Below are 21,574 nucleotides of genomic sequence, written 5' to 3' on the forward strand. Positions count from 1 at the left end.
AAAATAAAACAAAATAAACTTGACACTCTAACACTGTGAGCCCAAACCGACCTCTTCTCTGTATATATTGATTTTCTCAGTAATTTTTGATGGTAACAGAAGGCTAACAGAATTATAATTACATTTTATAAATTTTTTTCTAAAATAAGTGGGAATGGGAGATCATAAAGCAAATGCAACTATTTGTTTTTATCCTCTCCTGTAGTGTAACAGATAGGCAGCAGGCACTGCATGACTGTTCAGTCGGCTCAGCAAAGGGATGCAATGGAATTTAAAATCTAAATTTTCTTGCTTTCTCCTTTTTTCCAGGAAGCTAAGTGAGGCAATGCAAAGAAAATAACACAAAACCTTCTAAAAGATGGTGAGTGTGATATACCCACTATATTGACCAAATAAGTTTTCATACTGACATGCTACAGATGACAGATAGAAGACAGAGAAGAAACAAAATTACAAGTATTATAATAGGAGAAAGAAGAAGAAAAAATGAAGGAAGGAAGGAAGAAAAGAAGGGAGAGAGAGAAGGAAGAAGGAAGGAAGGAAAAGAACTGTCCATTGTCTTTTTTTTTTTTTTTTTTTTTTTTTTTGCGGGTCTGGGGATGGAACCCAGGGGTATTTGACCTCCGAGCTCCACCCCCTGCCCTAATTTTTATTCTTTATTTTGAAACTGGGTCTCACTGAGTTGCAGAGGGTCTCACTAAGTAGCTGAGGCTGTCAGCGAACCGCGATCCTCCAGGTCTCAGCCTCCCGAATGCTGGGATTACAAGCGTGTGCCACCACGCCCGGCTGTCCATTGTCTTTTTAAAAATGTTACTAAATTACTATTATTAAGCTGACAAACACCTATCAACCATATAAAATATGTTTATGTAGTAATAACTCTATTCCATGCATTACATTGATAGAAAAAATTTTTGATGCTTATCATTGGACATGAATGACATCATAGTTAGAATTTACTTCAGAGAGCAAAATTAATAACCAGGCAACTTATGAATACTAAAAGCTAAAGATTTTCTTTTAAGTGCTTAACAAAATCAAATCCAGTTTTCAATTAAAAGTACAGCACTCAAAATATATGAGAATTCCATCTGAAATATTTGCCAAGCCCTGTGCCTCCCTGTGGAGGTTTCTCTCAAGTGTCATTCACATTCAGCTGCTCAAAATGCAAACGTGCTAAATTTAATTTTTTGTCAACTTAATTAAGAGTCACACAAACTTTTTGTTGTTGTTTTCTGGCTACAACAAAATGGAAACTGAGGCTTTCGTGTCTGTGGCTGTGTGCCATTTGAAACTTAGGCCAGTAGAAGAGAGTGCCTGCTCACTTGGAGGTGAAAGACGCAAGCATGGTCCAGGTGCCCTCCTGGTCTTCTAGAAAGCTAGAGCTTTGGGAAGCCAAGTGTGAATGTTGCATTGACTTTTCACTTACTGGCTGGAGAAGGTAGATGAGTGATTCCTCCTGGATTATTATAGTTGGCAGAGGAGTGATGTGCGTGGCTTGGAAGAGGGTGCTCACGGACGCCATGATCTGGTCAAAACGTCCCGCCAGGCCTCCCAGGGTCACGATCACGTCCACCTACATAAGACAGCAGGCAAAAGAAGAGCCACATATTTAGATATTTCATTGACTAAGGAGAACCAAACACCTGATCAGAACTTCTAGTGCTATATTTTATTCGATAAGGAATTAACAGACATGGCTCCTGTTGTTCAGATGAAGGAATTCCGTTCACGGTCACATAACTGGAAAGGGGGAAGGCCAGCGGTCAAGACCAAGTATTTTGACAACAAACTCTAAGCCTTTCCTACCTGCCTACTCACTTAGAAAAGTGGCTAACTTTCCATATACACTCCATTTGTGCTTTCTTTTCACGTGTATCTCTCCTCTGATCTATAACACAAATAAGCATGGTCAAAGTGGTTTTTGGCTGTTTCTTTTTTTTTTTTCTTTTGGTGGTACTGGGGTTCCTGGAATCCCTTCTACTTCCGGGCTACACTCCCAGACCTATTTTTATACTTTTTTTTTTTTGAAACAGGGTCTCTGAAGCCAGCGCGGCTGGCTTCGAACCTGCGCGACCCTCCTGTCTCCGCCTCCCAAGTGCGGGGATTACAAGTGTGCACCACCACGCCTGGCTGTTTCTTTTTTTTTTTAACATGGTGCTGGAGATTGAACTAAGGGCCTCTCACATGTTGGACATGCACTCAAGGAGTAAGCTATGCCTTAGACCAAAGCTGGTATATTGATCATGAAGAGAGAGAATGAAAAAGGTTAATTAAATATAGTATTGCCGGGCATGGTGGCGCACGCTTGTAATCCCTGCGCTTGAAAAAAAAAAAAAAAAACATATCAAAGTCAATGACTAAGCCAAACATGAGAAAGAGGGAGGGGGGAGGGAATAAGGTAGGAATTGGGTAAGGGCTAATTGGGTAAGGGCTAATTGGGTGATGTGTGTGTGTATGCCTCCTCCATTTTGTACCCCATCAAGATGTATGACTATAATGCACCAATAAATATTAAGAACATAAAACAAAACAAAAAATTCATAATGTAAAAGTAAATAAATTAATATAGTATGAAAACCACATGCACAATCAAAACTGATAGTAAAAACCATTCTAGTTGCTATAAACCATAGTTTTTCAAACTAGAAGTATTTCATCTTTAGGTTTTAAAATAGTACATAAAAAAAGAAGCTTAGATAACATGTCGTCCACAGAGATAGCATGATTTTAAAAGGAAAAAGTGTTACCCAAACACCAGTAGAACATGTTCAATTCCTAGCAGTATGTCAAGTGGCATTGACTCCAGAAGCCAAAAGTTTGTTCTGTTTGTTTGTAGCTCTTGCTTTTCTTTTTTTGGTCCAATGGTTAGAGGTCTGGTACTATGCACAGTGCCTAACACATATAAGATACGTAACAGTTTGATAAAGTCATAAATGAAGATACTGCAAGGAAAAACTCAGCTTTGGGAAGAAACAGATTTATTGCCATATTATGTGGATATATAAATCAGAATGGGATTTGTTAAAACATTAAAAGTAAATTACACAGAATCAAGACATTTGAAATGAGTTCCCTATTTCTGACCTTATCAGAGTCTAAGGGAGAATGGGGATTTTTACTTTAGATAAGATGCTTCATGTGAAGGCTAGGCTATTTTAAGACAGGCCAAACACACATCTAGAGCACCTAATATTATCCTTGGAAAGATTCTTCTACATCTCCAAGGATTGGATTTGTACCCTAGGAAAGATTAATAAACCTAAATAATAGATAAAGACAGGGACATGTGTTATTCTTCAGAGTAAAGAGGGGACTAGTAAGCAAGTAGACTTGTAACAGTGATGGCTTCTGTTTGGAGTATTATGTTAGGTAAATAGCATCTATTTGTGTTTAGGGAGTCTTATGGGTGGCCTACCCGGAATAGCTGGGAAAAGCTCAGAGACTGCTCATGACCCCATGAAAACAAAAAATAATCTACTTTAAATAGAAGAGAAATACAACAAAAGTTGTATATGAAATATGGAGATAGCTTCAAGTCTCCAATGAGAAGAATATTGACATATTCATATCCACATAATCCTAAATTCACATCAGAAGCAAGGCCTGATAGAAGTTTATTCACTCTGCAGATTTTAGAATCCATTTTCTCAGGTTCTCAATTTTTCATTACTACACTCTGGGCCTTGAGGGATCCCATAACCTTTAAGGCTGAAATTTAATTCCCATCTTCTACAACAGGATATCATGATGAATAAGCAATATCTGTAAATCAGTCACTGAATTTTTCAGAAGAAAGAAGCAGCAAGATTACTTCTCATCACTACTCATTTTCCCTACAGGAAGTATTTAGCAGGATTGATTAAAAACATTAGCAGATCAATGCAAGCTGCAGGTGGGGTGAAGGGAGGGGTGGGCTCAGAACCATTTCTGCAGTTCCCTAGTACTCCCTGTGAGTGGGACAGAAGTTTCACAGAGAGGGGAGACAGAGGACAGATGCCACCCTGCATATTTACATACCTGTTACAAAGCTAGATGCGTGTCTTTGAGACAAGGCCCCTAGAAAAGGGTTCTCACACTTAAACAGGCCATATGTGGCCTTTTGTATGGTGAAGGCCGAGTATTTATTTTATTTTGGTATTTATTTCTAACATCACCCAGTCATGCTTTGTTACGCCCTTTGATATACTTGTGTACTTTTCCTTCTAGAGGAAGCCCATGAATTGCAGGTACTGGCACAGTGCTTATAAGAGAACGCATACTATTTATTTACCAAGCTTCCCTTAAGCATGGGGAAAACTCAGGAAAATGTTAACGGTGAATAACCAGAAAGGCAAGAAGCTAATTAATAGTCTGAGTGAACATCATCTAATTCCTGCAAAATATTTTCCTACTTGGCAAGGGTTGCAGTAGGAAGTAGCTTTTGAAGAAAGTTAACTTGTCACCTTAATTACCTCATATACATTTGATAAGTGTATCAGTATCATTTGTGAGCCAATGACTAATTAGAAAGTTCCAACAAATATCATTTACCATGTGCTAGGAAATAACTGAAACACTGAGGATATATGAGTAAAAAGACAAAAGTCTCATCTTCTGGGGATGACATTTGGATGGGTTATAATATACGTACTGATGAAAATAAAAAAAAAATATTAGCTAGAATGTGGAAACAGTGATAAGAGCTAAAGGAGAATAACAGAAAGAGGAGTAAAGAATGCTGCATGAGAGGGTACTTTGACTCTAAATGAGGGAGTGAGAGTAGGCTGCACTGGCAAAGCAAGAGAGTATCATCAAAGACTCCAAAAGAAGTCGAGGGAGCTAGCACACATGTGGCTATACCTGGCGCAGTGCAGGGGGGTGTTTCAGAGACCACAGAGAAACTGCATGAGCCCAGATTTCTCAAGGAGCCTCAGAAGGCTAGTTGCTGGAAATAAGTGAGGAATTAGTAAGAATGGTACAGAGTATCAACAAAATGTAAGTGCTAAATTTCTTTGCTTCTCTCTTGAAGCCCAAGAATGTTAACTCATTAACATCTGGGTCTAAATATCTCTGTTAGACATGTGGAATTACGCTGATCTTGTCCCCTTTCAAATTACCCATATCTGTTGCTTCAGACAATAATCCTGGGGTCATCTGGAAGTCCTCTATTTTTTCTCTCACGTCTTTATTCTCTGAGGAAATTCTATCAACTCTATTTCCAAATTTGTGTCCAGAATGCTTCTACCCCTGACTGCGCACTACCTCGTCACAAGCATGATCAAACCACCAGTGTTGCAGGGAGTATGAGTCACCTTCATCCCACTGGATTCACACAAAAGCCTCTAACAGCAACTTCTGCTTCTCCCTGTACTTACTCAAAACCCATTCTTAATACTATAGTATCAAAAGTCATCCCGTTAAATTGTAGATCACACCACAACATTCTCCTGCTCAAAATCCCCCAACAGTTTTTTTAAAGATTTTTATTAGGATCTCCAAAGCCCTGCAGGATGTGATATCAGTTATCTCTTGAGCTCACCTTCTATTTCTCTTCTCTCTGCTCTGGCCATACTTCTCTCACCTCTTCAGTTCTTGTACATGAAAGTCCCTTCTGCTTCAAAGACTTTGCACTTGTGGCTTTTGCTGTCTGGAATGTATCACCCCCAGACTTGGCTAGCTCCTTTATTTCCTTCATTGGTCATCTATCTTCTACCTAAAAAGTTCCCTCCTCCATGCCAACAGTTCATAGTCCATTTCCTGCTTTCATTTTTCTCCCTAGCACTTCTGGTAACCTAATACTATGTAACTCTATTACTTACCCAGATTGTCCTGTTATCTCCCACTCCAGTTAGATTATAAGGACATGACTGAAGAGATTTTCTATCTCCTCAATGAAGCATGGTACACAACATATGATCAGTAGACATTTGCTGAACAAATGAATAAATAAAGCAAGGGCTGAAAGATAGTGCAAGACATGGCCAATGGCTCCAGGTACTGGAGAAGATGAATTATTGGGGTCAGTATACAAGAGTGGAGCAGATGGGTAAAAGAGATTATAAAAAGTTTGTAAATCGTGTTACAGACACGATCAGTGCATAAAATTGTAAAGAGGTAAACAAACAAACTAACTAACTAACAAAAAACAAAGGAAGTACGTTCAAGGAAACCATTAGTAGATGCACCGGAAGGCACATTCAGATGTGTACAGAATTTCCCATGGATTAACACAGCTTTGTTGAAAACAGTGCTGGCGACTTAGAAGTCAACTTCATCAAGACATGGGGAGAAGTGTGGGGAGCCATTAAGGTCTTCCCCTTATCTTTACTAAAAGCATACTTCTGACTGTCCTTCCACCCAGAGTCAACGAGGTTTTGGGTCATGGAGGTTTCAAAGTAATTAATGCTAATGATGCTATTGTTCTGTCTGAGCTAAGACTAGGTTTGTGTTGTGTTGCAACAGGGTATTGTTTGACCTGCCCGGACTTTGGACTTGTCTTTCTCATCCGGGGTAACCAAAAGCTAAAATCTATAAATACGACAAGAGACTAAAACCCATGATTGGCCAGTAGAGATATCGACCTGGGAGTTGACTGGCGATCCTTCCATGTTAGGAATAAATAATATTTGGAAATTAATTCTTATAGTTATATTATTTCATCCTCACTCCTGTCTTCGGAACCCGTACTTTTATCGGCTGGCTCCGGCAGAGAAGTGGCCGAGACCATAACCACTAGGAATTGAGCCATGAGCAACAAGGGCGAGGAAACGGAGGATACAATACTCATTGGAGTTTTCAGGGGCTAAGAAGGGAACAGAACAGTACTGCCTAAACATGGGAGCCATGTCTGGATTTTTACAATTTCTAGTAGCTAAATTTAAAGAAGAAAAATGAAAGAAAAAAATTAATCTTAGAAATACTTTATATAATGCAATATATTTAAAATCTTTTAACATATAGTATGCATAGGAATATTAATGAGCTGGGAGGATAACCCTAATACTTGGGAGACTAAGACAAGAGGATCACAGGTTTGATGCCAGCCTGAACAACTTAGTAAGAACTGGCTTCTAAATAAAATAGGACTGGGAGTATAGCTCAGAGGTAGAGTTCCCCTGGGCTCAATACACAGTACATATATGTATATGTATGTATACGTGCATGTGTACATATATACACATACATGCACGCATACATACATACATACATACATTCTTTTTTACATGTGTTGTCGACAGAATCCTCAATGCTTTTTATATGACTGCATATTCCCATTAGGACTAGCTACATGGCAAGTGCCTGGATGGCTGAGAGTCTTGAACCAGACTCTAGTCGGTGAAGAGTCTTGAACAGTACTGGTCTTGAGGCACACTCCCCGGGATCATGTTGGGTAGCAGTGGTAGAAAAATACACCATCGCCACTCTGGCTGCAGGATATCACTGTCCTGGGTGAGAACCCCGTTGCTATTGGAATTAGACTGTAAAAACATTCTGAATACAGCAGATTGTAGTGAAGATGGCCCATGAGTTTCCGAGGTCACTAAAGAGAAAGGCTTATATAGTCTAAGAAAAGCTCAGAATATGCCTACCATTTGCTAAATAACTTAATCTATTTTCAGAGACTAGCATGTTTCCTATTGGTTGGTGATGTATCAATAATTAAAATGTAGCTGGGCATGGTGGCACACATTTGTAATCTCAGTACTTGGGAGGCTGAGAGAGGAGGATCGAGGTTCACCCCCAGCCTCAGCTACTGTAACTTAGTGCGACCTTGTCTCAAAATAAAGAATAGAAAAGAAGACTGGGGGTATAGCTCAGAGGTAGAACGCCCTTGAGTTCCACCCTCAGTTCCACAAAAGAAATAATTAAAATGTTTCTAACTCTGCAAGGTGTCATTACAATCCTATGTCCCTAATTGGTAAAGTTTTTTTTAATTAATTGTTTTAAGTAACAGGTAAAATTTGTATATATCTAGCATATATATTTATGTTTTCATATATGTATGCACTGTGGAACGGCTAAATCAACCTATTTAACATATGCATTACCTTACAGACTTTTGTGTGTTGTGTGGTTGAGAACATTTACAATCTCCTCTCAGTAATTTTCAAATATACAGTATATTATTTCTAACTACAGATGCCAACATATACTCTAGATCTCTTGAACGTATTCCATCTGTCTTACTGACAATTTGTGTACATTGATGAACACTCTACCTTTGGACTCTGGTAACAACTTTCTACTCTGTTTCTGTGAGATCACACAGTACTTTTTCTATATTAGGTTATTTTACTCACCATAATGTCCTTCAGTTTCATGCAGGTAACACAAATGACAGGATTTCTTTTTTCTATTTCTTCAGGCTAATCTATTATGTATGCCAGCACTTTTCCTTCATACATTCATGTGTTGATGGACACTGAATGATTTTGTCTTAGCTCTTGTGAATAATTCTGCTCTGCACAGATGAATGCAGAAACCCCTCAGACATTCCGATTTCAGATCTTTGAATGGACATTTAGTAGTGGGGTTGCAAGATCATACGCTAATTCTATGTTTACTTTTTTAAGAAGTCTCATCATTTGTTCTAAAATTTATATCATTATTAATACATCCTTGCTAACATTTGTTATCTTTCCTAATTTGATAATAGTCAATGATAGTCATTTTGACAGGTATGAGGAGATATCTCATTATGGTTTAAATTTACATTTTCCTGATTTAATTAGTGATGCTAGAATGTTTTCAATAGTATATTTGTGGTCACATACATACAATTAGCAGCTCATATCTACTATAATGTCCTATTTAACATAGGCAATGTGAAAAATCCAAAGATTTCTGTAAAATTCCACATTCAAGTCGGATATTTTACAAGCCTTATTTGATAGCAAGGAAAGGGGTGTGAATAAGAGGTTTTATACTCTATAACATTTGGCAAAAATAGTCTTGAAGTCCCAAATTAATGCTCTGGAGATATTCTATATATATTCCATATTCAAGTCAGGATATTTTACAAGCCTTATTTGTTAGCAAGAAACGGGGTGGGAATAAGAGGTTTTATATACTATAACATTTGGCAAAAATACTCTTGAAGTCCCAAAATAATGCTTTGGAGATATGACCATTGCACATTAAATAAAGAGCCACATTGCCTACACCCAAGTTACCTGACCTCCTTGCGATTTAGGTGATTCATCCTTGAACATAAGAGATGGATGATATGCAGTAACATATTTTTCAAGATTCTTTTTACTTCTGCTCCACGCGAGGCTGTCTGGTTTCAACCAGAGTGGGAAGTAATAATCGTACCTACTTTGTTTAGAAAATAAGTATAAAACTTGGCTGTAAATTATTTGTCTTAATAGAATCATGACAAGACTAGTTGAGGGATATATAACACCAAAAGAAGAAGCAATTTCATTTTTCTATTATAGCAGTAAAAACCTTTCAGGAACCAAATGACAAGTTTTTCATTATTTGACCTCAAAACGACTTAGATAGAGCCTGCATGAAATCTACAGTGGGGACAGTGCTGTCAGTGCACTTTAATTACATTTACTTTCCATAAATTGAATTCTGGAAATGCATAAACAGACAATTTCTTTGTGGCTCTCCCTGATAGGTAGGGTGATCATACAACTTAACGTACAAAATGAGACACTTGTGGAAGTAAAAGTGGGGATTATGAATAATTACACCGAGAAAACAGACATAAACCAGGACTATGGCATGCAAACAAAGACATGTCTTTCCTACCATTGGAGAGTTACAGCTAACATTAGCATAGCCAACTTAACACAGTTAAGTACTAGGGTCAAAAAAATGCAGGCATCCTTAACGAGCTTCCTTGAACTTCAAACATCTGTACTGTACTTTGCCAAGGCTTCGATAAAATGACAACTTTGTTCCAATTATAGCTGATGCTCTATCTGAAGACAGAAGTCTTAATGTATTAGGGAGGAAAGAGGTGAGATGGAACAAAGACAGATAAACCAGTGACATTCAATTATCATAGGAAAGCAAAAATGAAAGATTAAATGAAAACCAAAAAAAGCATGTAACTTTTTTAAAATGTAAAACACAAGCAAACAGAAACACACAGCAATAATAAAACATGTCTTAGTAAAGTGATAAAATAATCCTAGTGATGGATGTAAAATAAAATGAGAAACCAGAGAAACAGGACCACAGATCCTGTGGTGCCAGGATGTGCCACTCTGAAGAACAAAAAACAGGTGTAGGCAGCTCATGGAAACAGCACTTGAGGGGTCCCCTTTCAACTTCAACCAGGCCACACTCTCTGGCAAGGCCGTTTAGTGGAAGCCTGTTTGGGTGAGGAATAAGTAACAACTCTTATAATGGCAAGACAACGAGGCTTCTGTTTGTGAATAAGAAGTCCAAAGAGACCCAGAATTTTCCTCAAATAATTCTCATTCCAGCCCCCTTCCCATATCCTCAATTCACGCACCATCAGTTTTATGTACTGGCCTTCTGCATATCTTAAGGAGCTGAGGCTGTCTGAGAACCACGAGCCTCCGGTCTCAGTCTCTCAAATGCTAGGACCAAAGGAAGCCTACTTCTACCATCGGAAAAGGTAAAAGTCTTTGGACAGACTGTTTTCATCCTACTTCGTCCATCTATCAACACATTGTCACTAAGAAATGTGAAAAGCACATCTTATCTCAGGCTGCTATGACAAATTACCAGAGCCTGGGTAGCTTAAATAACACCTGTTTCTCACAGTTAAGGAGAATAGAAAGGCTAAGACCAAGGTGCCAGAACATTCTTTTCTGGTGAGGACCTCCCTCCTGCTTTACAGATCTACTCATCCTATCTGCACAGAGCAGAGAGGAGAGAGAGAGAGAAAGGAAGCAGGCTCTTTGCCATTTATAAGCTAGCCCCACTCACAAGGGTTTCCAACAGTCTGATGAGTGCCTCGCACAGGGCCGTGTGTTGAAGGCTTGTTGGCGCCACAGCTTGCAGGGTTTTGGGAGGTGGTGGAAAGTTTAAGAGGTGGGGCCTGTGGGGGTCTTTTAGTCACTGGGGGCATGGCTTTGAAGACTTGGTATGCTGGCTTCTTCTCTCTTTGGTTTCCCAGACATCATGAGGCTGGCTTTGCTCCGCCACCTGACTCAAAGCAACAGGGCCAACCAGTCACATGCTAAAACCACAAGAAATGTGAGCCCAAATAACCCTTTTTTCAATATAAGTTGATTATCTTAGGTATTTGTTATAGCAACACAAAGCTAACTCAAGGCCCTGCCCTCCTGACCTAATTACTACCCAAGGGCCCTGCTTCTTAATAAAATCATTCTAGGGGTTAAGACTTCAACATATGACTCTTGTGGGGGACCTAACCAATCGGTTTATAGTCCATGTTGATAGAAAACTTTTGTGGACATACTATTTTAAAGAAAATTCCTAAAAAGTGTGGGAGGAATGTTTAAACAGAAAAAGGGGCTTGTTTGCATTTGAAAAACTATGGACAGATACAATGATAAGGATCTGTGTTAAAACCCCTGTCTCCTATAAACCAGTACCTCCTGGTGAAAGTTGCAGCCCTAAAGCCTGGGCAACCGAACCCTCATCTCACTCTAGTGCTGAGGTCTCGGTACCTCTCCAGGGAGCTCAGCTGAGGGGCCTCCAGCCTCACTGTACAAAATAAAAGAAGCAAGTGTTGCTGGCAGGTCTCTGACACACTGGGTAGAGAGAGCGGTAAACAAGACCAGGAAAGACCGGCTGGCCCTTAACAAGGCGTGCTGTGTGTGTTGGGGGGGGTCCCCTCCATGCTAATGCATTCTCTGCTAGCTTGTTAAAGGAAATAAATATCAATATGGCACCGGAACAGTGTGTATGTGTGAATACTGCTTTCTCTCACTATGACCTTCTCTTAAACATTCCAAACGTAAGGGCTTTATCTTTAGCTATGAATACTGAGAAACACACACTGACCTCACTGTAGTGCGCAGGACTCCGCCGAGCCGCTGCCTTCACTGGAAGGGGCTCTGCATGCTCTAGAACCCAGAGGTCTCGCTCCAGTGGGCTTCTCGACCATTGCAGACTTCTGCTGCAGCACTACTGCATATATCAGGACAGTACACATGCAAGGGCATCTACCCAGAGGCAACAAAGTCTGAGGAATATGAATTTCCAAATCTGCTTAGCAGACAGGCTACTCATGCCTAACAGATGTCTGTGAATTATCAGTTACTTTGAGGATAAAACTCTAGCGAGAGAGCGAGCGAGCGAGAGAATTGTCGCCAAATATGTGCTTTAAGACTAATTTCTGAGGTCTCTCTTCATTCCTCTCTCAAAGTCCTGACTCTGGCATTACTTTTCAAAGAATACTGTAATTCTTTGTCACCGTCATTAGAATTTTCATTTTTCAATTCAGCATGAAAACAACTATTACATGGTTTGTGTAAATTATCTCGTGATAGTCTTTCTAAATTCTTTACCATAGATCTTCACGTTCCTTATCTAGAGATGACAGAGTCTCCGTGTGTTGTCCCCAGGCAACTGAAGTCCCTGGCTGCTCTGACCGCTTCTAGCCTCCATAATTCTTTCTGCCCTTCCTCCTCAGTCCTGTGCGTTTCTCTTTTGCTTTCAGATCACTGTGAAGCACACAGGGAAGGACACAAACTTCAGGTACACCAGTAGTGGCAGTGTGCAGGGTAATGACTGAATTAACTCCCAGGAAAATGAAATGCTTTTTTACTTACTCTGAACAAGGTTTTGGATCTTTTAGTTAAACATGCCAAGGCTGGTTATGGTCAGAATGCTGTCTCTCCCTGCAAAGGTGTCTTGAGTACTAATATTAACCTGACAATAAGTTGTCTGGCCAGAGAAATTAGATTCCTGGAGATGGGACATTTTTCCATGTACCCTTCCAAAAACTCATAGTGGAGTGTGTCTGAAAATATAAAATATGTTATTTTTTTATCCCCATGTAAACACACTAAGGGATAGCAGGGGCACATTTGCATATATTTACATTTCTCTATATCAGGAAGTTAAGTGCCAAGGACGCTTGAAGGGAATAAATAATACACACCCTCATCAGTTTCTTCTACGTGATACAAGTCAGCTTATCTCTGCTGAAAGTTAAATTATTTAAGTAGAAAAGGGAGGAATATATTCATGAGTACAATTACCTAAAATCTGGGTCTGTATAAATAAATAGCATGGATATTATCAAACCAACTGGAGGTAATTAAGGTCTTCAAACCTCACACTGTCCGGATATGAAGGTATTTCTAGGGAGAATGAACTCCAAGGTATTCATCTGTACATTCTTTTAATTCACAGAGGTTATGAGAAATGGAAAAATAGCTATCTGTGGTTTAGAATGTTCATAATTTCTTCTTGCATCTTTAACATGGTAAGTATTTAGTGGAAAATGGAAGGATATCAGGTATTGTGAGCCAAGCCTGTAATCTCAGTATTTAGAAGGCTGACACAGAGGATTAGAGGCCAGCCTTAGCAATGTAGTGAGACCCTCAGCCAGTTAGAAAGATCCTGTTTCAAAATAAAAAATAATAATAATTAGAAAAAGGGCTGGGGTAGAATGACCGTGGGTTCAACCCCAGTACCCCTACAAAAATGAAAAGTGTGATTTATATCATATTCAGAAATAATTAACTATACTTTAAAATATATTACAATTGTATTATATAAATACTGCCCACATAGGCTAAATTATTGCTTGGTAGACAAGTGAAAAAAATTAAAACATGCATTCATAAAGTCCTACTGAAAAAGTGTGAAGTATTTTGCACTCTGCCTAAAAATTTGCTAATGTACAATCTACCCTAGTAAAGCTGTGTCTTTGAAAGAACACCGAGAGTCACTTTTTTCCCTTTCTGCAGAGATTACATGAAAAGGTTTCAGGAGGTAAGCCCCGTGTCCTCTTCTTTAGTCTCTCCCGCCACTGAGCACATGGGGAAAAGGAAGATGACTGTCCAACCCACTTTCAGAATAGAATGACTTCAGTAAAAAGATCCCAGAAGATTCGCATTTCTGCACTCAAACTTATTTTTTAATAGCAATTATCCTATCTTGCATCATGATGATTAATTTTACCCAAAATATTTTTTCTTTGCAGCCATAAAATGACTCTTATTTGCATATGTTTTTTTCTGAAGTGATACATGAAACACTTGGTTTCCATGTCTGGATGAATTAGATTTGGCTATTTGTAGTAATTTTGGTGTAGAATTTTCTTAGTGTTTACTGGCATAAAACTCTCCTTATTTTTTATTGTCAAGTTTATACTTGGTAGCTATCAGACTTGCAAGCATTAGGTTTTACAATCAGTGAAAAATAATAGTTTATGTTACTTATCCCCTTTCCATCTTTTGGGAGAATGGAGAACATTTTGATTGCAAATTTTGCACTCGGTCATTAACAACTTAGTTTCTAGATCTGCATTTGACCATTTTATAACACCAAATGAAAAGGTTAAAGTGTTACTGAGTGACATTCATTACTTAAAACTTATTTATTGCAGTATAGAAAGACTGTGTCAACTAATACATTTATGCAAAGTAGCTGATCACCTTATCATCCTCAGGCTTATTTTAACATTATTCACAGTACTATTTTGCTGAATGCATTCCATATCTCTGAGTATCGCCATCAATCTACCATCTGGGATAAAATATTAATTCAATAATAATCTCTCTGAAATAATTTATTATATATAATAAATATATAATATTCTGATTTTAAAAACTGAGAATCCTTAAGGTCAATTTTGTAGACATCTAAAATCTCTAGCAAAAATAGATGAGGGAATAGTATTAGAATGTAATTATTGAGTGGGAATGGTGGTACACACCTGTAATCCAAACACTTGGGAGACTGAGGAAGGAGGCTGGCAAGTTCAAGGCCAGCCTGGGCATCTAAGTCTCACCCTGTCTTAAAATAAATAAAAAGAGCTGGGCAAATAATTCCCTGGAAGAGTACCTTATTAAACACTCACGCACACGCGCACACACATGTAAGCAGTGAAATCTGAATTCAGATATTCCCAATCCCCAATGTTTTTGGTATTATTTTAATTCTACCTCACGTATCTGGATTTTACTAGGCCACTTTGTCTCATGAAATAGTGCATTGAATATGAAATGTTCAACAGCCACTCAGAAAGCAGAGGGTCATGGGAGCAGAGAAACATTTTCTATTTTCAGCTCCTATGAGGGAAGAGCGGAATGTGAGTACAATAGGATTCCATCTCCTTTTTTTTTTCTTAAAATTTTTTTATTGGTGCATTATATTCATACAACATATTGGGGTTAAAAAAAACTTGTGTGTACAAACATGTACTCATCGCTGATTTAACCTCTACCCAATTCCCACCCCATTCCCTCCCTGTCCATCCCTCCCTTGCTTGGCTTAGTGATTGACTTTGATATGTTTAAGTACATTGTGTGTTTTTAGAGATTTTCCTCTTCCCCCTCCTTTCTCCTCCTTATAGTTGTCTTGTTTGCTCCTCTATAGGATTTCCTCTTTCAAGAGTTCCTCCTATGACCCATTTCTCCCTAACTCTCACATTTTAGGGAAAGCATCTGATTTCTTATTTTTTGTGACTGACTAATCTCACTTAGCATAATGTCCTCCAGTTCCATCCATTTTCCTGAAAATGATGTAATTGAGTTTTTTTTGATGGCTGAGTAAAATTCCATTGTGTACATATCCCACAGTTTTGTAATCCATTCATCTGTTGATGGACATCTTGGCTGGTTCCATAGTTTGGCTATGGTGAATTGTGCAGCTTAAAAGAAACTTCTACAATTCTGAGGCTTACTACCTAACATAGAGAAAAATGCATTTATAAAGATAAATGACAGATAAGATATCTCCTCATTAACTAAGTAATCACTGCTACAAACCTATTGATCTGTTATCTATATACTTGGGAAATAATATCCCACACACTTTTATAATAAAATACATTTATTTTTTACTGGTGCATTGTAGTCACACATCTTAATGGAGTACAAGATGGTAGAGGCATACATGCACACATCACCCAATTAGCCCTTCCCCAGTTCCCGCCCCATTCCCTCCTCCTCCCTCCTCCTCATGTTTGGCTCAGTGATCGACTTTGATATGGTTGTGAATGTACATCATGTACATTAGGGAATCTCCCTCTTCCTCCCTCCCATCTCCTCAGATCACCTTATTTGCTTATCTCAGGTTTTCCCCCTTCATCTAGAGTTCCTCCTATGAACTTTTTCTCCAGAGCTTTCACATACTAGGGAGAAGAATATCTGGTTTCTTACTTTTTGTGAGTGAATAATCTCACCAGCAATAAATTTGCCCATTGAAGGTGGGGGTGGAGTCTGCTGTTGGACATAGCAGAGACTTGGATTAGCAGAGAGCCCCCAGTGACAATCAGACAAAAGAATGACTTTAAGCAAATCATTTAAGAATAAATCAGACAAAAACTATTTTTTAAGAATGACTTTAAGCAAATCATTTCTTAAAGTATATGTGCTATTAGTCATGACTTATCTATAAATTTCTTAAAAATATAGATGACATGATCAATTGTAATTATGGATGTAGGTACCACCTCAGATAACACGTCTTTTGAAGGGAAACACAGAATAAGGTAAAATTTTAGAGTCTACTAAGCAATTTCAGGATTTTGTATTATATGTGCATTATTCTAACAGAAGTCCTCAAGATATGGTTTCTCTCTCCATCTGCTGTTTCTGCATCTTCACAGTGCTATAACTCAAATTCTCCTGTCCACATAAGGTCAGTATGTCTTCTGCAGAGAAGCCACACACCAATCAAATCTGTAACTCTCTACATTAATAGGAAATTCTGTCTGGCAAGTTAGTCATCAAGCTGAGATTCCTGGTAAGCAGATAAACTTAACCCTTGTCCTGGGGCCTATAAAAGCGTGCCTCTGCTCTGGCAGGGATAGATTAGGTTGCTACCGCCTCTAAAGTAGTAAGCTTTTTATATCCATAGCAACATCTCCCAAGTCACTTCAAAGCACTGGGTTTATCTATTTTCTCTTGTTGCACGGCACTATAAAAAAGATTGCTGGGCTCTAAGAAGGAAAAGAAACAGAGATGTGAATTCCTCTTTTGAAGGCTTCTCCAAAATGATGTAGGAAACAATCTGGTACCACTTGGTGCCTGGGAATCTTTTTCTCCTCCTCACCTGCTTGTCTGACTCTTGGCTCGCACAGCATTTATTCCAAAACCTGAATGTGTAAGTAGTTTCTTTGGTACTTGTCAAAGAGAACAATGTTAGTTGTGTAGTAAATAGCAAAGAGTGATGTGTGTAGAAATATTTTTGCATAGCTAAACATGTGTGTGTGCACTCGTGCACATGTGGCCTGTGTGTGATGTAATGTTACTTACTAGCATTCCACAGGAATCATCTATTTAAGCTTGCAACATTCCTTTGAGGTAGACAGGCACAGGCAAAGAAGTATGAAACTTGTCATAGACGTCAGAATGCGTCAGTCATAGAGCCGATGTTAGAATTACACAGGATTGTTTTGTTATTTCTTCAAGAAAGTTTGAAGATTATTGTCAAGTGTGCAATCGCTTACGAGGCAATTTCTATGAATTCTCATCTTTTAGCGTTCAGTGTGTGCAAATAACTTAGAACTTGGGAAAAGGAAGTAGATCCCAAAATTTAGCATACACATCAAGGAAAGGAAAAAGGGTTGTTATATAAGCTCTAAAATGTTTAATTATACATAGCATGCACCCTACCAAAGTTATATATAACCAAGTAATCATAAATAACCATGCAATCATGGATATGTAATCATAGTATATATACATATTCATATGTGACAAATAGCCAAATATAAACTCATATCATAGGAGGAATATTAGTACCTATCTCCATGTCCTGACAAAATAGGAATATTTTTTATTGTAATGAGACAAGATCTGAGGCATGTGTGAATGAGCTGTAAGTTTAAGTGGACGATACTTACTAACATTTGATAAAAAGTGTTTTCTAAAAGAGGATAAGAAAGCTGGGGTGAGGGAATGCTGGGTAAGCAGGGTGGTCACATAAGGCCTCATCAATGTGAGCTGCAATTTTGTTAGAAAAATCATTTACATGGCTCTGTTTTCTCAAATGAAAAGCTAAAGGGTGAAACAGAGAAGTGTTAATTTATAAACAGCTGCTGAAGTAATCTGTCAAAGAGAAAAGTTGGATCTATTCTGACGAGGCAAGTTGCAGCAGCATGTATTAAGGTCTGCATTGTTCCATGCTACCGGTATATCTGTCTCCTCTATTAGACCAGAGGCTAATTGAGGTCATGGACTTTGGCAGATTATCACAACACACTGATAAAAACAGAAAAGTTCCTACACAGAACATTGTTAAACTGATTGGAAGAAGAGCCCTCACTAGGGGGCTCTCTCGCAGGTCTATGGGGACGTGGTGTGTCCTGAAATCTCTACAGTGATCTATGGTCTGATGTGCAGCTACACGTGAGTCGTGTGATGTCCGTCTTGGGATAGAGAAGCTGTGTCGGGCACATGGGCCCTGTTCCCTGTCCACTGGGGCAAGGTGCAAAGGACAGCTTGCTGTACAACTTGGTTGTTGGGTTCCATTTTTCAATATAGAGATGCCTTTTCAATGGTTCCCTGGGAATAGGGGAAGTTTCCGATCTCTCCTGGGAAACACTTAAATGTATGAGTTCTCTTTAGATTATGCCTTTGATATTAGGATAATTTGTGCAAAATTAAAATGTGTTCAAAAGAAACACTGCTATAGTGAGATTCTATGAATATGGTCAATAAACTATAAGTTAAGAACAATCTAAAACACACACACACACACACACACACACACACACACACTCATTCCATTTCATGATATTTCATGAAACCTATTATTCCTAAAGGCCAGAAGAGCTAAGGTAAACCACAGTACATGATTGTCAACTACCTCCACTACTACTATCAGAATTAAAAAAAAAAAGGACTGTGACTAGCCAGGCACTGGTGTGTTTCACCTCTCTTCTCTGTTATTGATTGGTATACTCACACTCATGTCACAAGTAAGAAAACAGCATATTTAAAATTTTTGATAGCTTTCTATCATCATGGAACTAGAAGCCTTCCCCAAATACTTGAACAACTAATGACTAATTACAATGCTTCGGAGGCTAATATTTCAGGAAAGATTAAGGGAGGATAATTGTGGTTGATGAGAGCTGTACTCTTCATCACAAGTGTTTGAGATGTGGGAAACTCTACAGCATCTGCCTACTTGTGGCAGGAGACTCAGTAGGACATAATGAATGCCACAAGAGGAGTCACAGAGTCCCACATGCCAGCTAAGGCTCACCAAGACACCCTCTGGGATGTGTACTGATGCTACCGGAGATGCCTTTATCCACTGGACAAATATTTGTTGATTATGTAATAATAGGAGACATTAAAACACACTTAAGATATAGCATGAATTTTATAAGAGGATGGACTGAAGGGAGCAAACAGAAGGTAACAAAATAACCCAGGTAAGTGATGATAAATCTCTGAACTAATGTAGTAACAAAAGGATTGTAAAGAATTAGTGGGCATAAAAGGAATATCTATGGAATGTTGAGAATCTGTGGTAAACTGTTAGCAGATAGTAGGTAAAACACAAGTGCTCTCAGCTAGTGCCATTGGGAGAGATAGGAAATATAGAATAAGAAAATGAAATTTTTGTGAGCAAAGTGATGAATTTTGTCTTAGACAATGAAATGAAGTTCCTCTGGCTTTCTAGTAGGTGGGTAGAAATATAGCTTTGGAGTTTAGGATTAGCGATATAAATTAGTCAATAAATGGCACCAAAGTGGTAAAAGAAGCGGAGGGAAACAGGATAGAGAGCAGCAGGCAGGTACAATAGAATGTTGGTATAGGAAGACTTGGAGAGAAAACCAAGGTGGTAATGGGACCCCACAGAGAGGAAGAGTTTAGCAGGCTGAGGGGGGGCATAAGAAGGAATATAGTCCTTCTAGGGCCAACCCCAATAAAAATATATGCAGTGCCAGTTTGTTCTTTAATTGAGTTCAAGCTACCATATTTTGAAATTCATTATTTAAGTAAATGGGAAGGTTAAGAGGACATGGACTATCCTTTCAGTTTAAATGCCATCAAGTCTTTAACTAGAATTTTTTTTTTTTTTTTTTTTTGTGGTACTGGGGGTGGAACCCAGAGGCTTTCTACCTCCGGGCTATACTCCCAGACCCTTTTTATATTTTATTTGGAAACAGGGTCCCACTAAGTTGCTGAAAGCCTCACTAAGTAGCTGAGGCTGGCATCGAACCCGTGTGATCCTCCTGTCTCAGCCTCCCAAGCGCGGGGATTACAAGCGTGCGCCACCACACCCGGCTTTAACTACAATTTTCTAAAAGACACAGTATTGATGTAAAACAGTTACCCCAACATGATGCCGAGGCTGACAACTTAAAACTTTTTAAGGCCACCTTTTAAAGGCAGGAGACTTCACAACAGGCATATCTGATGTGCCTCACTGCTAAGAAGCACTTGAATTTACATGACTGAACGTTTTGTTACATAAAGATTATACTTACTCTATGATAACACTATATTTGAAATAGTGGGTATTTTTTCAAAGTAAATCTGTATTCTGGAGTAGTTTTAGATTTACTAAAAAGCTACGAAGAGAGCAGAAAGAGTGTAACCACCACCTAGGTTTCCCCCAATGTAAACATTTTGTATAATCATAGTACATGGTTCAGTCACAACCAGGACCAACCTTGGTCATCACTAATAACTAAGCCCAAGAATTTATCCACGAATCACCAGCTATCCACCGGCAGTCTTCTTCTTCCCTGATCTGTGATAATTTCTCAATTTTCCTTTTTTATAGTCTTGAAAATACTGGTCAGTTATTTTATGAAGTGTTCTTCAACTTAGGGTTCTCTGAACTTTTAAGATTAAAATGTAATTATGGGTTTTAGAATGAACTCTACGAGGACCCTCCTCACTCTACATCAATATGGGGAGGTATTTGCTATCAACAGAATGACTGCTGGTGATGCTAATTTTGGTCACTTGCTTCTGTGGTATGTTCTAGGTTTCCCTACTATCAAATTAGTATTTCTCATGTTCCAGAATATATTTCACACACACACACACACACACACACACACTTTTACATTGTACTTTACATATGGTCAAAGGTCATGTTTTATAGTAAGATATCTTTCATTAAAAATTCATATTTGTATATTAATAAGCAAAAACAAAATATATAATAATCTGATATGATTTATTAAGGAAGCATAAAAGTGGTTATTTGATATTGTTTTAAAACTGTCTTTTAGAAAGATATGTTTAATAGATCTCCATGATCTCACATGGAACAAAAATTTATATAGAGGGTAAACTTGCATTATTCTCTAAGACTGCTTTGCTTTTGATATATCAAATCAAATGTAATACTGTACTTATCTTAAATGTAACATCAGATGAAAGTCCCTGGAACTCTATTTTAGATTTATTACATAGCAGCTCCCTTTCTCTCAGGAGATATATTCCAAGAACCCCCAGTGCAGGCCTGAAATCATGGGTAGTGCCAA

At 38.4% G+C, this 21,574-nt stretch overlaps 1 protein-coding gene across 2 annotated transcripts in view; it reads right to left on the reverse strand.

Annotated features, from left to right (window-relative positions):
- Positions 1-21,574, reverse strand: part of TPK1 (thiamin pyrophosphokinase 1) — a gene marked incomplete at both ends in the record, with an annotated part of 365,721 nt that overhangs the window by 141,402 nt on the left and 202,745 nt on the right. Inside the window, one exon of one of the 2 annotated variants that reach the window (XM_080701458.1) lies at positions 1,430-1,576. The exons of the other annotated variant lie outside the window; for it this stretch is intronic. Within the exon in view, the coding sequence (XP_080557584.1) occupies positions 1,430-1,576 (147 nt within the window). The remainder of the gene's footprint in view (positions 1-1,429; positions 1,577-21,574) is intronic. 2 annotated transcript variants of the gene reach the window in all.

Source organism: Muscardinus avellanarius (assembly GCF_963383645.1).
Source record: "Muscardinus avellanarius genome assembly, chromosome: 9".
NCBI classification, from domain to species: Eukaryota; Metazoa; Chordata; class Mammalia; order Rodentia; family Gliridae; genus Muscardinus; species Muscardinus avellanarius.